Source organism: Phoenix dactylifera, chromosome 7 (assembly GCF_051530095.1).
Source record: "Phoenix dactylifera cultivar Ajwa chromosome 7, Ajwa_hap1_PhDact_Kaust_v1.1, whole genome shotgun sequence".
Lineage (NCBI taxonomy): Eukaryota > Viridiplantae > Streptophyta > Magnoliopsida > Arecales > Arecaceae > Phoenix > Phoenix dactylifera.
This window is the reverse complement of record NC_143196.1, coordinates 33,666,003-33,681,029: the sequence shown is the minus strand read 5'-3', so window position 1 is coordinate 33,681,029 and position 15,027 is coordinate 33,666,003. Positions and strand designations below refer to the sequence as shown.

At 40.1% G+C, this 15,027-nt stretch overlaps 2 protein-coding genes across 6 annotated transcripts; both read right to left on the bottom strand.

Moving 5' to 3' along the window:
• Positions 1-5,652: 5,652 nt before the first annotated feature.
• On the bottom strand, positions 5,653-7,617 carry LOC103702055 (putative transcription factor bHLH086). The gene is made up of 5 exons (XM_089924522.1): positions 6,870-7,617; positions 6,580-6,678; positions 6,308-6,373; positions 6,131-6,196; positions 5,653-6,056 (listed from the first exon to the last, which is right to left on the bottom strand). The coding sequence occupies exons 1-5, from the start codon at positions 7,506-7,508 to the stop codon at positions 5,937-5,939; spliced, it is 990 nt and encodes a 329-aa protein (XP_089780648.1). The 5' UTR covers positions 7,509-7,617; the 3' UTR covers positions 5,653-5,936.
• Positions 7,618-9,224: 1,607 nt separating this feature from the next.
• On the bottom strand, positions 9,225-13,687 carry LOC148703025 (uncharacterized). Of its 5 annotated transcripts, none has more exons than XM_089924521.1 (3): positions 10,496-13,687; positions 10,108-10,328; positions 9,225-9,368 (listed from the first exon to the last, which is right to left on the bottom strand). In XM_089924521.1, exon 1 carries the CDS (start codon positions 13,627-13,629, stop codon positions 12,538-12,540), a length of 1,092 nt encoding a protein of 363 aa, XP_089780647.1. In that variant the 5' UTR covers positions 13,630-13,687; the 3' UTR covers positions 9,225-9,368; positions 10,108-10,328; positions 10,496-12,537. The 5 variants fall into 5 exon arrangements, with proteins under 5 accessions (XP_089780647.1, XP_089780646.1, XP_038983012.2 ...); XM_089924520.1 differs by having other exon boundaries at positions 9,225-10,328; positions 10,496-10,553; positions 10,831-13,687; XM_039127084.3 differs by having other exon boundaries at positions 12,475-13,687.
• Positions 13,688-15,027: the final 1,340 nt, after the last annotated feature.

Here is a 15,027-nt window from a genome sequence, read left to right as displayed (position 1 = left end):
TGGGAACTTGAAGGCATGGTTGGCAGGTTCAGATTGGGTAAGAGTTTTCGTCCGCAAGGGTGCTGCTGCCCAACCTTGGCTTCTCTAGTATTGGCAAAGTTGCAGGGGAACAAGAAGCCTCAGAAGGCAGGATTGAAGCATTAAAACTCTGGCACTGGGTTTTTTCTGCCCTCCAAGTTTGGATCATGTTCTGGGTAACTGGCAACATTTATTGGTAGATCATAGAAAATGAGCATCTCTGAGCTTACAAAGAGTACATTTGGTTGGGTGATGGCCTGATAACAAATGTCTGTACCTCCATATATAGCCATTGTTTGCAGCTTTCCGGATTCCCCAGGCCTGTCATTGGCCAAGCTGTTGATCAACCAGTGAGAAGCCACAAAAGAATTCACGTTTAGACTGGCTGCTAAGGTATAACTGAAACAAATGGAGATAGATCACCTTTTGCGCAACTAAACAGACATGGCTAATGGATAAATCCGATGGTTTTCAGGAAAGATGTCAGGGTCCAAATGCGGAACGCGTGCAAAGTTACAGCTTGATTCATTAATCATTATAGACCTTGCAACTTGATTCATCAATCATTATGCATCTAGACCTTGAAGCATTGTAGCAGAAACCGACTCGTTGGATCTAAGAGACTAACTGTACCCGACAAAAGGAGTCAAAATTCGGATTCAGCCACTTGTCATGACTCAAAAGTGCGTTCATGGGATCTAAGTCCAAATCCTGTACCCAGAGCTAGGTTGAATCGGGATTTGGGTCAAGCTAGGTGCATGATCTGAACTCACCTACCTGTATCCCTAAACTAGGATGCATCCAATTGGTGATAGTCTATATAAATGCTCAAGATTTATTCAGTGCATATCCGATGTGGGATAAACACACGCCTGCACGAATTTTTACATAAGCCCCATATGTAGGATGGAGGGAGGTTAGGATCAAGGGTGGCAATTTATTTTCCAACTTGTTAGTCTGACTTGTAAACAATCCGCTTTAAATATATTTTGGTTCGATATAAATGAGTTTTGATCATAAACAGATCAACCCGTCCAGACCTGTCCCATTTAACTTAACTTGATCTGTTCAATAAATGTGTTATGTGGATCGGCTTGAGTCACCTATTTAATTAATAGTGATGGTTCAAATCTGAAATTTTAATCTATTTAATAAAAAAATCAGGTTTGGTTAAAGAATTTTGACCCAATCTAAATTCAACTCAATTCGTATCGGATCCAATCAGATTGGATTGCCACCCTATTTAGAATGCTACAACGCATTGGTCCGTATGACTAATACTAAAAAAAGAAGAAAAAAAATAAAAGAAAATAATATGATGAATGGTCTCACCCACGTCCACGTGTGATGGTTGCCATGTGGTTGGTAGCCTCAGTCAAACTCTATAATGCTACGTGGCATTCTACTATTGCCAATTTAGCAGTGTTCTTGCATGTGAGCCAGCTTCTTTCCAATATTGGACTTTGGCAAGGACTTGTGATAATGAGCACAAATAATTAGCTCCACGTGGTTGACGTGCACCGAGTTTTCATGTGGGCCCTGCCTCGTAAATATGCTCCCGCTGCTGTCGTGGCAAGCGAGCGCACACGTATGTTGTTAAAAAAGATTTTATGGTGATTAAAAGAAACATATCAAATAAAAGATATTATCGATTGGAAGGTAAGCTCTTTATGGCTTTTCCTCTCCTCTTATATTGTTATTTTAGTACATTGTCGTGTGATTGCTTGGGATTGTGGAGGAAAGGCAAGCTCCAACCCTTTAAAATTTGTTAAAGCTCTCACATGGTTGGAGAATTAGAAATAAGATTTCATAATAATAAAATAATAGATATCTTATGAGACTAATTTTGGCCGGTTAAGTTGACCGGTTCATCGATGGTCAACAAATATAGTATTCTAAGGATTATGCTGCACGTATTTCATGTATATCAAAATAACAAACGGTACAGAAGCTAAATACAATGTATGTTCGTATGTTATATTGCCTTGCCAAAAATCACATGCCTTCCATTTACGTGTTCTTTCTCTCTCTCTCTCTATCTATCTATCTATGAACGTGCGAAATGATTCTGCAAATTATTCTCCATGAAGGAAATAATCAAGAACTATTCAATAATCAAGAAAAAAAACATGATCTATTTATAAATTGTTCGCGACCCATTATAAAATATTTGTGAACTATGTAAATCGCTTGCATATGCATTATTGCTAATAGTATTGTTTTTCGATATCGTCTTGGTACTCTTGCCACTCGCATGCATCCCAATGCAGCTATTGGAGATTGGTTATCTATGATCTCTATGTCTGCTCTCTTGTTTATTTCCATTATAAATAGATAAAGGCAAGACTTTGGGTCTGTTAAGCCATGCATTCTGCCTTTGTTGTTCTCCATGCACTTGCTTTCTGCTCCAACAATAATTTACTGCATTTTTTTTTGTTTTTAAGTCCATCAGGAGACAGGAGAACAATGAGGGAGATCCTCATTCCTCTATGTTTGATGTCCACCAAAGAACTAGTGATTCTGTCTATTAGGTGGAAGTGAGGTTCTCAATGCATGTGAGGGGAGTGATAACACCAGCTTGGCTTAACTACCAAACCACCTGGCACTCTCATCCATCTCCTTACCCAAGAAGTCTGAACTTTGAAGAACCATTAATTGCCTTCACACAATAAAACTTTCCATTCTATTACTATTAAACTAATCTCAACATAGAGCAGCAAGGTTTGTCAAATATATGCACATGAACTTAATTAACTCTACCAGCAGGATATCAATCATTGCGCATAAACAAATGTTATTGGGTTAAAATCTTCCATTGCCCGCTTTAAGCCCCACAAGAGGCACAACACATCATTCCCACTGATTTGAAAATTGGCACTCTAGAATTCCACAATGCCGCATATATAGATGCAATAAAATAGACCAAGATAACAGAAATCAAGAGTCAATTAATTATTATATAATTATAGTAGTTAAGAGTCCCCGATCGATCGAGATCAGGAAGCCATCCAGACAGGATCCATGAATTTATGGGCTTCGGGAACCTGCGAGCCATTCGATCAGTCGATCGGGTGGTTGGGAGCAATGGTCGACGAGAGCTATGGTGGCCATCTCCCTAGGAGAAACAGGTATTCTACTTAGGGAGGCATCCTCTCATTAATGGCATGTTTTTCTGTTTGTGAATGGGCACTTGTTTGCTGTAGGACTTTGGATTGGGGGAGGACAATAAAGAGGTTGCAATGCTCTTCGAAACCGGCTCCCCCGGGAGATTAGGGTTTAGCATGTGAGAGTCATGTGAAGCTTGACATAAATACAAATGTGCATGGTGTGTGTGAGTGATTCAAAGACTTAGGCAAGACAACCTTGGGAAGCTTCCACCAACTTTCCTCCCCTCAGAACTGTTAATCCTAGTTATTGTTCCAATTTCATATTACCATTTCCTTTGCAAACATATTAATCCTATTCCACATTGTTGATGATTCATTTTTTCTGTTGTATAACTCAGATGTATTTAATTCACCTACATGTGGTACTTCTGCTGATTTGTCCTAATTATGTTGGTGCATGAACTCTGAAGCTCTACTTATTAACACACATTGCTCTTAGACACAGACCACAAGTATAGACTAATGTAATCGAACAATTTGTGCTCATATTAACATTACACCAACCATCCCCTGTTGATGGTGATACTTGTAGTAGTGATTGGGTGATTGCTTCAATTTTTATGAAATAGAAGGGCGCTTGCTGAAAGTTCTCATCATGCAAAAATATTAACTCCACATCTTGTTATCATTATTATGACCAATTTCTTCACTCTTTTGCTCTAATAGCCTTCTGCCATCGCACGTACTTATAGCTCTCTACCTATAAACAAATAAGTAGATCAGTTGCTCTATCAATCATAGACACTGCTCTCAACCATGGGCCACGATCATCGAGTTATGCCATCAAATTAATTCATATTTAACTGGATCTCGACCGATCTGTCTAACAATGCATGTCCCTGCAACCTGCGGTTTGTTTAAAATAATTTTCTTATGAATATTTCAAATATAGTCAAGAAGCCGGATCATAACTGTGCAGCACACCCTTGAGCACCTAGCTCATCAGAAAGATCATATAACTGTGTTTCCTAGTTGCTAATAGAATTCTTATAGTAACACTATAAACTATAATGATCTCCTACTAGAACTAAATTATAAGAAACAAAATAAGGGATGGTATAATATGTATGTTCTTTTTTGTTGGCCTCTATGCCAGTGCTTCCAATACCTAATTGATGATTTCGACAACAGCTATTTTTCGTATTATGATTACTGTAACAATGGACATTTTTTCATAGTCTTATAGTATGAGGAATTCAATAACAAATCTGTGTTAATATTCTCAAAATACATACTTTTTCTATAGGGAGTACACTTGAAATGGGTTTTTAGCTATTGTAAGTTAGTTATATGCTGTTGCCATGTCTAGCAAAGACAGGTCTAAAAATGAATAATGGGTGAAAGATTTGAGATGCTTGAGACTTCTGGTTTATTCTAAGTGGATTTTGGAGCTTTTTGTTTTCTGAATTTGTGGTATTGAGGTTCATTGAGCTAATGTGGGGGTTAGCTATACTACAAAGGGATTGTAAGGCCTTGTGTTCAATTGTTGTCATTCTAATAATGTACCCTATGTTCAATAGTTTCTTGTCTTGCTCTTGCTTTTATATGCACATCTGGTTTAAAAAGTTCTTGGATATTTTAAAACAAGATATCCATTTTACTTAACTTTCTAATGTAACCTACAAAATTATGGCATGAAAGGAAATTTGCTGCCATTTGATAGAAAGGAGTATAAAATGAACACATTTAGTCGATAATATTTAACAGGTTTTAGGTGCATGCACCATTTTTCCTGATTTTCCAATGACCATAAGTAAGGTTTTCATCTGCTCCCTGGTTCTATTCTTGCCTATATTCTTTGCTATCAGATGCCTTGAACATTCCTACATTCCCCTACTATTATGTATGGTATGCATAAACCCTTTTTTTCCTTTTCTTCAAGGGCACATATGACAAGAAACTCGCTTTATATTAATCTAAATTTGACTCTAAACAATCATTATGTTGAATATGCATTACTAGATTGGCTGTCAAATGCGTTGTCAAATTTGGCCGCATGATTTTGTTTCTCGGCAAGTCGAGACTCCATGAATGCATTCCATATTCAGTAGCCTAAAGAATTTAGCTATCTGTTGCTGCCGATCCCTGAACGGTGATGCGGGCTACTTCCATAGATCGGCAAGACAAAACTACGTACCTAACTCTTCTCATGCTACCAACCAGTATACCCTACTTTAAGCAAGTGGAAGTGCATATGAAAGATGCAAATTGCTTATTCTGTCTTTTATTTTGACTTTCAGCCCTTGTCATGCCAAGACCCTAATGGTCAATAAAAGTTTGTCTTAATTATCAGTGCAATTGATTAATTCTTAACTTGAAGCTTAGGAGTATTAGAGTGAGCTGCTGTCTTGTCTACCATAACATTCATGCTTCAAAATATTAAACTTATCATTCAAATAATTTGAAACATTGAACATCTAATTTCTCAAGGGAAATTGGATCTCAAAAAATTAGGAGAAATTGAATATAATCAACAAGGGAATAAAAATTAAGATACTCTGTATTCCTCAGTTCAAACTCCTTTCTAAAGTTGCTGCAGTTCGGTTCAGTTCAGTTCCATTACATCTCATAAAAATATTACATAAGCATCAGAAAGAGCAAAAGATGAAAATGGCCTTTTCTTTTTACTCTTCAGCACCAAGCTATAAAAATGCCTTATTTTCTTGGCATCTGAAGGTTCCTTTTTTTTATTTCTTCTGGTGGAGTCCTCTTATTGTGTCCTCTTGACTTCTTCCCATTAAAGGCTAACTGCTAGGAGCTAGAGTTGCTGTTTCTGTGAGAAGACAAAATGGCATCAATAGCCTCCTTCACTTGAGACACTTCAGGTGCTTTCCCACCTTGCACTGGCCAGAACTCATCAGTTGCTAATACCTATATCAAAATCAAAATGCTTAGTCTAATGCATGCAAAAATCATACCATTCTCAACTCAGTTTGGATGATCACCTTCACTTGCAATTGGAGGAACTTCACATAGCTAATGGCTTTCTCTAGCATGGTAACCACATCAACCTAAAGTCAAGAGGTGTTGAAATTTTATTAATGACGAGATAATTCATGGAGCCCATGCAATGATTTCCCAAATTGAAATTTCAAGGAAGTTGGGAAATAATTAAGGTGCACCTTTGATCCATTGGGAATGAGATCTTGCAGAATTTTTAGCCGCTCGCTTACCCTCTCTCTTCGGTTCTGCAACATGAAATCATCTATTAACGGAAATCTCCGAGAGTTTGGATGAAATGCTCCTTGTACTGCAGCCTTAAATAAAGGCATAACAGTTCATGCTCTTGGAGAAATGCTCCATTTACCGTAGCCTTATATAAAGACATGGCAGTTCATAAAGAAAGCCCGAGGACTACCATATATTGAAGTATTACGCAGTTAGAATAACTGACCTTTGCTGCAATACTCTGAGGATCCTTGGATGGACTAGGCTTGGCCTTGGTCTTCCATGTGCTACAGCAATGCTTCTTGGAGGCTTGCAATTCACCACCCTGCAGCAATAACCATGGCCTGAGTTAGAACCTAACTAATGTTTCCTTGTTTATTTGTGAAGAATTAACATGACCTCTCTGAATAAACAAGAATATATTTCATGTCATCATGCTTCACTACTTGAATTCTCTGAGAACAATATTATAATTTAGTATAAACATGATCTAACTCTCAAAGAGGATCAAAGCACCATATAAGGGCATTCTTGGATGCCTTTCTCTTGCTTGGCACTCTCTTGATGACCATCACCAGCAGCTGCGCCCATGTATAGCAGCCCGAACCCCCGCTTCTTGTTCTCTCGGTTTTCATTCAATTTATACCCATTTCCCATATCAAAACAAGTTTGGTCTTGAATGAAACGAGAGTCAGTGCCACGCTTCATGTCAAAGTCATTCAGTTGGTAATTTTGAATCATGTCATCCATCCAAATAGCACTCTCATCTTCATGATCAATGTTTGGATAGCTAGTGCAAAGCAGCCTATCCCCTTGCTCAAAGCTAAGGACGGAAGAGCCTGAGTGTGCCCAATGGCTGGACCCTGCGTCGACGTCGACAACGGAGCGAGTTCCTTGTGGTGAAGAGTTCAGCGGCCCAAACACGAAGGATGAGTTGCTTGGATCAGACAACATAGGAAGAAGGCCTCCAGAATAGCTCCCGAAGGACTCCGACCCTCCTCCATCCTCAAGCAGCACATCATTGTGGCCCTTGTAGCCAAACAACTCGAGCGAAGAAGGATCCAACCCTTGAATGGAGGGCCCTCTTCCCTGCACATTCCCATAGAGCGAACCGGTTTGCGAGCCTTCCGGCGTTCGCTCCTTGGCGAGGGCCATAGAGGAAGAGCTGACGAGCAAGAAGGATAGACCAAATGGAAGCAAAAAGAAGAGGAGCAGCTCCTTAGAGAAATGGCGCTGTATGAATTCTTAATGCATGGAATAGAACTCTCACCTCATATATTGCTCCCTGCGAGCTAAGATCCATATGGGGAGGACTGATGAAGTCTTTATACTAGCATCGAGCTGTGAAGCGCTTGCACATATTTTTGTGAGGAGTTGTTAGCTGGCATGGATGAACGAAATGGAACGAGTGAAGAGGACTGTGGAGAGAAGGAAAGATTAGAAGAGAGCAGGGCAGCAGAAGGGTCGCCGGATCTCTCGCATTCCCACGTCGAAGATTCCCATATGAGCCTCCCTTCTCGCTTTCCACACTTATGAGCATGTGGCCTCGGAAGCCCGTTTTCATATAGATGTATAATTTTTTTCTTGGCAGCTACTTAGCTTATGGCAAGTTAAATTCTAGACAAGATACTGAAGAGATTTTAATATAGAAATCGTATATTTGTTTATTTATATTAATGTAGGAATAAGAAATCAAGATGGATGATTACTGGTAGATCCCATGCATTTAACTCAGTGCCGGACCCAAGGACTTCCAATTTATAGGTCATGAAGTCTTCCATCTAAACCCTAGCTTTAAATACTTTAAGGGTAAATTATATACCAGTTGGGTGATCCTGTAAGTTGAATTGTGATTCATCGCACAGTTCGAGCTGCTTCTTTTGTGACTCCGGTCAACTTAGCTCCACTTTTTCATCATTATTAAGACGTAGCCTTATTGTTTGTCAAGCTCATAAGTTTGAGAAGTGTTAATGCTAAAGAAAAAAACATGGTCATAGCACCAATAAAAGCTGGCATATCTGCAGAAGAAGATGCAAACCTTGACAGAAACGAATTGCGAGGAAGGAATTGTGAGGCAATCTCTTTTAATAACCGTTTTGATGCCAATTCAACGAGTCCCATTTCTTCATAAGTAAGAGGATGTAAAAGTGTGAAACATATCATTTTTGAGAACAGGGTTTGGTTTGATTTGTTGGCATCCCTCTCATAAGGGCATGCAATATGGAGAGATTTCATGTTCCAATTTGGATGGCAACATTCCTCCTTATGTATATAATTATAGAAAAAGGAAAAATGAGGAAGAGAAAAGATTGATGTCTACAATGTTCCCTAGTCCACATGGGCCATAGGCCGGATTTATTCTAATACTCTATATCGCAACCAAGAATCTTATCCAAAAATACCAGTCAGATAGTATTATATAAGTTTCTTGGTTCTCTATATATAACCGATGTGGGACTATATATATACCTGCATAATTCTCAAAAAAAAGTCTCTAAATTTCAATTTGACTCGCATCTTGTCTCTCTGCATCAAATGGATATCCTCCGCTTGTCCTGTGCAGCCAAGTCGGAAATTAGATAAAAACATGAGCCCTTCTGCACCATGTTTCCAACACAAGATTAGCTGACCGCTACAGCTCGCAAAACTAGAGTACCAATCCTTAATTTATTTGGTGTTCGCCTAATCTTAAGATATGATATACATTAAGATCCTTGTTAATTAATTCCTTACTGCGACACGCATTGAATAATGAGCGCACTTAGCTCGCTTTAGTTGTTAATTTGATTGATTAATATGTAATCAAATGATTACTAGATGAGTGGGATACCTGTAATCCATGAAACCACAGATTTTGAATCAGCAAGTAGATGCCACACAAGCAAATGATGCGATATAAATTAGCAAGTGTTAGCAGTACAACACAAGTGTTATAGTGGCAAAGCCAATAGCAGGTTTGAAGACCATGTGGGCTCTTGGAGTTTTGAGTCTGTCATCGCTCCTGAGGTTCTCATCCTACAAGAAGTCAGAGCAGGCATGATGAAAAGAAAACTAGAAACATCAAACAAGGAATATTTACATGTCCACCAACACTAGCTGCAATCGGGATGATCCAATTTTGAGTGGATGTGCCTCGACTGAATTAATGCATACCATAAAGGAGTTTTGACATTGGAAAGGTTAATTTTAATTATTCTGAACCTTCTTGCCTTCTTCACCAGATAAATGTTTGGCTAGAAGCGGAAGGATTGATTTGATTTTATGATCATCCATCAAGTTTATGTTGCTTCCTTGGAAATGTCTGCTGAACTGTTGTTTCAGCCAATTAGGCATAAGTGAGCTTGCCACAAAACCACAAAGCCAACAAGGCTTGCAAGAGTTTCTCAGCCAAGAGTTGCCAGATCAGTATTTTTTTCATTTGTTTCTGTCAAAGAGGCTCAGGAATCCAAAACAAGCTAGAGTCACAGTCAAACAATTGAATACCGTCAAACTGAGCTCATAGTTTTGGCTTTAATTATGTGGGAGAAATCCCTAATCTACATTAGACCATTAGATCACTTGCCTTACAGAAAGAATCAACAAGAGCAATACTCCTAGTATGTACTCTTGTTCATAGATTGATTGGCATACCAATTATTTTCCAATTTTTTTTGGAAACGATCCTTCATACACAATTTCAAAAATATAAATATTTTTGCAGTGCTTTTTTTGCTGATTAACATAAAAAGGCAATTACAAATATTCATAACCATACCTGAAAGATGCGCTCTTTCCGTCATATTTTTCCATCATATGTTCTATAAACACAGAGCAACATGTTTGGATTTTTGAGGAATATAAGCAACTCAGAAACCATGCAAGGCTAGCTTTCATAACGAGACAATGTCTTGTATGCTTGCAAAGCTCCTGCTTGCCTCCATCCCTGAACATCTCTGAGTAAACCATCCAATCACCAACTACACGGATGAATTGATCCTGGAAAGGGGGAAATAGAAAATCATTCATCATTGCAAGGAAAGATACGTTGTCAGCAAGAATTGAATATGACAGATATCAACAACATTCTATAAACTTAAAATTCAAGCATGTTTGGATTACTTTATGAGAATCCCAAGGAGAAATAAGAACAAACAGAAACTAACCTCAGAGACTCTAATGAGTATTGGGTCTCAATGAATCAGTAAGAAGATACCATGAATCCTGTAGTGAAAGTGAGCTCTGTCAACTGTGGTGTCAATTTCTCTGGGTTTCCTCAAGCACCCATACATGTATGCCATATAGTCTAACGCTAGAAAGGTGGAAAGGGAAGGCAATGGCTGAAGGGATGCGTTTGTATGGTATTTGTGAGGTCAAATTACCTTGCTTTTGGAGCTTGACTAATTCACTTGATCCCAGCTTACCCAGCAACGGTGGAAGAAGAAGAGTAGATAAATTTTGAAAAACAGAAAAATGGTAGGAGGAGGAGAAGAGGAGGAACCTTCGGAGCGGCTGAAATTTGTCTCAGTTGGTGAATGCTTTACAAGGAAATCACCTTCCAACATGTGAAGAGATGCATAAATATCTTGAGAAGCATCGCTTGCATAAGGGAGCAAAGGTGCAAGGGCTTATAGTAAATTTATTTCTTTCGTCCAGTCATGAGATGGAGATATGTGGGAGACACTATCTTCCACATGAGGTACTGTCATTCTAGTTGATTGAGAGGTGGTAAGAGGTGGGATCTGCAAGAATTCCTTTCCCTCCTTCATATACTTATATAGAGACGGAACTCAAAGCTAGATGATAGGCAGGATAGCAATGTATCTGTCATATATTTTGTTTACCAGTCATGGGAGTTTAAAATACATGTATGGGATCACCAATCACCGAAGGTTTTGTTTCCAAGAACAGCATGCAAAAAATTACAGAGCATCCTGCAAGTACAAGAAAAAACATCTACAAAGACATTGTCTCCTAAATGTCATTAAAAAAAAAATGATGCACCAGAACAAAAGATCACCCACGAACCAAAATTACCCAAATGCTACTCCTGAAAAGTGTTCAATCCATTACTGCACGTATGGCAGGACAGCAAACCAAATTAACTAAAATTTTATTTGCTCTCATGGAATACATTAAAGATAATAAAACATTTTCATTAACCAAAATTACCCAGGGGTTCATTCCTAAATAAAATCAACCACTACAAAGCACAACCCACAAGTACATGAACCCAAATTACCAAGGCTTTTGTTTCCTAAAAATCCATGAACCTAAAAAATATGTGCATGAGCAAAAATCCTTCAACATTTTATTTCTTAAAAACGTCCTGAACATCTATAAACCAACTTTGACAGTTTAAAAGATATCAAGCATCATTGGTCCAACTAAACATGTATGATGCTGCTAATAGACAAAACTTGAGTATATGTGACACACTAATCAACAAAGGTTGCCCACAAGCTATAGATTAGCATTATCTTCGCCTAAACCATCCAAAACAAAGCTGATGAAATGAAAATTTTTAAGTGAAAATTGTAAAGCATCATAAACTTGCTCTAAGAAACTTTGATTCATACAAAGGAATTATGTCATGCAGACTCCCTCCAAACCATACAGAATTTTTTGTAAAAGATTGATTTGTTTATAGAATCCAGGTTCTATCTTTATTCTTTATTATCCACTATCATACTAGAACAATAATGTTTGCCTGTCGTTTATGAAGAAAATTCATCATAAGACATGATTAACTCTCTGCATCTAGGCTCTGTCTACCTCCAATTTCAAAAATATAATGCTTTTAGCTTGCAAAAGGCTTATAGAAGGCCTAGGGAAGAAAAGATGCGAAACCAAACTAGCTGAATGAAATAATGTAGTGTGAATTGGTTTGGCTGAATTTAGTTTAAGTTTGGCAATATCAATCTAACCACTAACCAGCATCATAGTGCATTACTGACCGATACAAGCAAATACATGATATGCACACTTCTATACTGTGTCAGTAATCTTTTCAGCAGCATGACATGAACCAACACTTGGATCCTTAACTAGAACTACAACTGAAGCTCCATGGTTGCCTTCAAAACCCATTGCTAAACAACAATTACAAGCAAAAAGCAAGGACTTTTTCTGAAGACTGGCTGACCTTAGATCAAAGAGCATGAAGAGTCCTTCCCTTTTTTTTTTCTTTTCTTCTACTAGTAGGCATTCAGCCAGCATCAGGGGCGGGAGTGGTCTGGGCCTGCCTCCTGATCTCCTCATCCGCCTTCTTCAAGAACTGATCCCAGCCGCTGCCCTCCGCTGTATCCAAGTAATCGTAGGGCACGGCCGTCTTCAGCCCCGGCCTCACCCCGCACTGGCTCTCCACGATCCTGAACTCCACCGCTCGGCCTTCCTCCCCGCCAAATCCCTCGCCCTCCAGCTCCTCCCAGCTGAAGAGCAGCGGCAGCGTGAAGACCCCCCAGGGATTGAAGTCCAGCAGCTTCACCCGGCCGTCCCCGGTCACGTACACGTCGAACGTGTAGTCCTCCGATCCGAATCTCGGCTTCACGACCTCGGCGAAGAAGGCCTCGATGAGGGGCTGGATCTCGTGGCGGCGGTCGAGGAGCACCGGATAGAAGCCGGTGACCTCGCGCTGGGAGATGCCGACGAGGCGGCGGCGGCGGACGAAGCACCGGAACTCCATCTCCGGGCGGAGAGACGGGTACCACTTGCGGAGGGCCAGGTAGAAGGTTGTCGTGGAGGATCGCTCGTTGTCGCGGCAGGAAGGGAGGGCGTGGGAGAGGTCGTGGGCGATGGCGTCGGAGGAGCGGAGGAGGAGGGCGACGTCCGCGAAGGAGGTGCAGCGGAGGGTGCCGTCGGCGGAGATCCAGGCGGCGTCCTTGGGGGCGCTCCAGTTCAGCTTGGGGAAGGCGGCGGCGCCCAGGGCCGCGATGGACCGCTCCACCGCCGCCTCCAGGTCCGGGAATGACGGAGCCGCGGCGGCGGAGGCCTCGGCGGCGTCATCGTCGTCGGAGGAAGAGAAGGAAGTCTGGGAGTCGAGAAGGGAGACGGGGTCGAGGTGGGCGGTGGGGCGAGGGAGGGGGTCGCGGCCGGAGACGGAGAGGGGAAGGAGGAAAGGGGGCGGGGCATCGGCGTCAGCGTCAGGGTCGGCGTGAGGGGAAGAAGGGTTGAGGGGGAGGCCGAGGAGGTAACGGAGGAAGGAGTCGGGGAGGGGGTGGAAGAGGGTGCGGATGGAATAAGGTTTGAAGATGGGGTACCATTCCTGAATTTGGCACCGCAGCAGCTCCTCTTCTCTCATCTTTCCTTCTCTCTCTCTCGTCTCGGGTCACCTTCGTTCCCAAGGAGAGAGCCGCCTCCTCCCAGCGGATTTATTTCTCGTAGATTATTATGCGGACGACCGCACGGAATGTCCACGTTGTTACAGGATTACCGCTGCGTTGTTATAAAAAAAAAAATTTTTTAGAATATCCCCCTAAATATCAGAGTTTGCATGAACATCCTTCTAAATTAATATTTACATATATATCCTCGTAAAACACTTGTTTTGCCATTTTATTTTTTTTTATTTTTATTTTTGCATATATACCCATACTATCTAACAACGTTAAAAATTAACAGTTTCAAATTAAAGTGACTAAAATATTCTTAATGGGTAGACATGCAAATAGATCGCAATCTCAATAGCAGGAGAAGAAGACAGGAACAATAGCATAATTTTAAAATTTTTATTTTATTTTTAATTAATATAAATATAATTGTTCTTAACATCGAACAATCGTTATATTATGGGCATTTGCACAATAATAAAGTTTTATGAGGGTATATATATGTAAATATTAATTTTGAAAAATTATTAATGTAAAATTCGATATTTAGAAGGATATTTGTTAAAAAAATTCAAAAAAAAAAAAAAAAAGAAGGGGATTTCCGCTGCTCTCGGCGCGCGGTATGGTGGATAATAAACGCGCAACTCCGAAAGCATCAGCATGCACCCTCCTGCGCGGACGTCCGCGTACTTACTTCCATTGGAACTTCTTCCGCATAGAAGTTTTATGAGTGCGCGTGCACCTACCCGCTAAAACATGTTTTCCATACGGCGGACACTGCCGACGTTTCGAAGATTTTTGTCTACGCAACGGCCATCTCACGGTTGGCCCCTCTAGCGTCGGAGCCCATCGCCCGGCACGGCGGTCCACCCCCAAAGTCGCCAAGGATATTGAGTCTTAGAATCATCGAAGAAGATGAGGCTTAACACCTTTATTTGGTTACCCACAATGAATATTCAACTTCTGTATTAGAGATCCATAAAGAAGGCTCAATATGGTAGAAACGAAACTAATTGAATGGTCGTGTTCGTATCAGAGCACATTTTTTTGGAGTATATCTTTTCTTATCTCTATAATGAATACTTTTATTAGTAAAAGAAAATATTGGATTATACTCTTAATAAGTCTAAGATATGAATTTTGCAGAGTATTATGCCACAAATATTCTTAGAGGACTAACCTATGTGAGAATTGTTGTATAGGCCGCAACTAGAAGTTTGGGTTAACTCTAACAAAATTCTTATAAAAAATTAAGGTGCTAAGTGCAAGACTTTTAAATGGTGTTAACCGCACATAGACCCAATTGATCAGTAATGTGTGTATGATAAGTAGAAATTTGAGATAAAGGACCTAATTCAAGGTCTAATCTA

What these genes read in the sequence shown, in the direction of transcription:
- LOC103702055 (XM_089924522.1), bottom strand. Translation starts at nt 7,508, where the DNA reads ATGGCCCTCGCCAAGGAGCGAACGCCGGAAGGCTCGCAAACCGGTTCG. An exon ending in CTCAGAGTATTGCAGCAAAG is followed by an intron (nt 6,374 to 6,579) that starts GTCAGTTATTCT and finishes TTCATGTTGCAG; the next exon opens with AACCGAAGAGAGAGGGTAAG. An exon ending in TCCTCCAATTGCAAGTGAAG is followed by an intron (nt 6,057 to 6,130) that starts GTGATCATCCAA and finishes ATTTTGATATAG; the next exon opens with GTATTAGCAACTGATGAGTT.
- LOC148703025 (XM_089924519.1), bottom strand. Translation starts at nt 13,629, where the DNA reads ATGAGAGAAGAGGAGCTGCTGCGGTGCCAAATTCAGGAATGGTACCCC.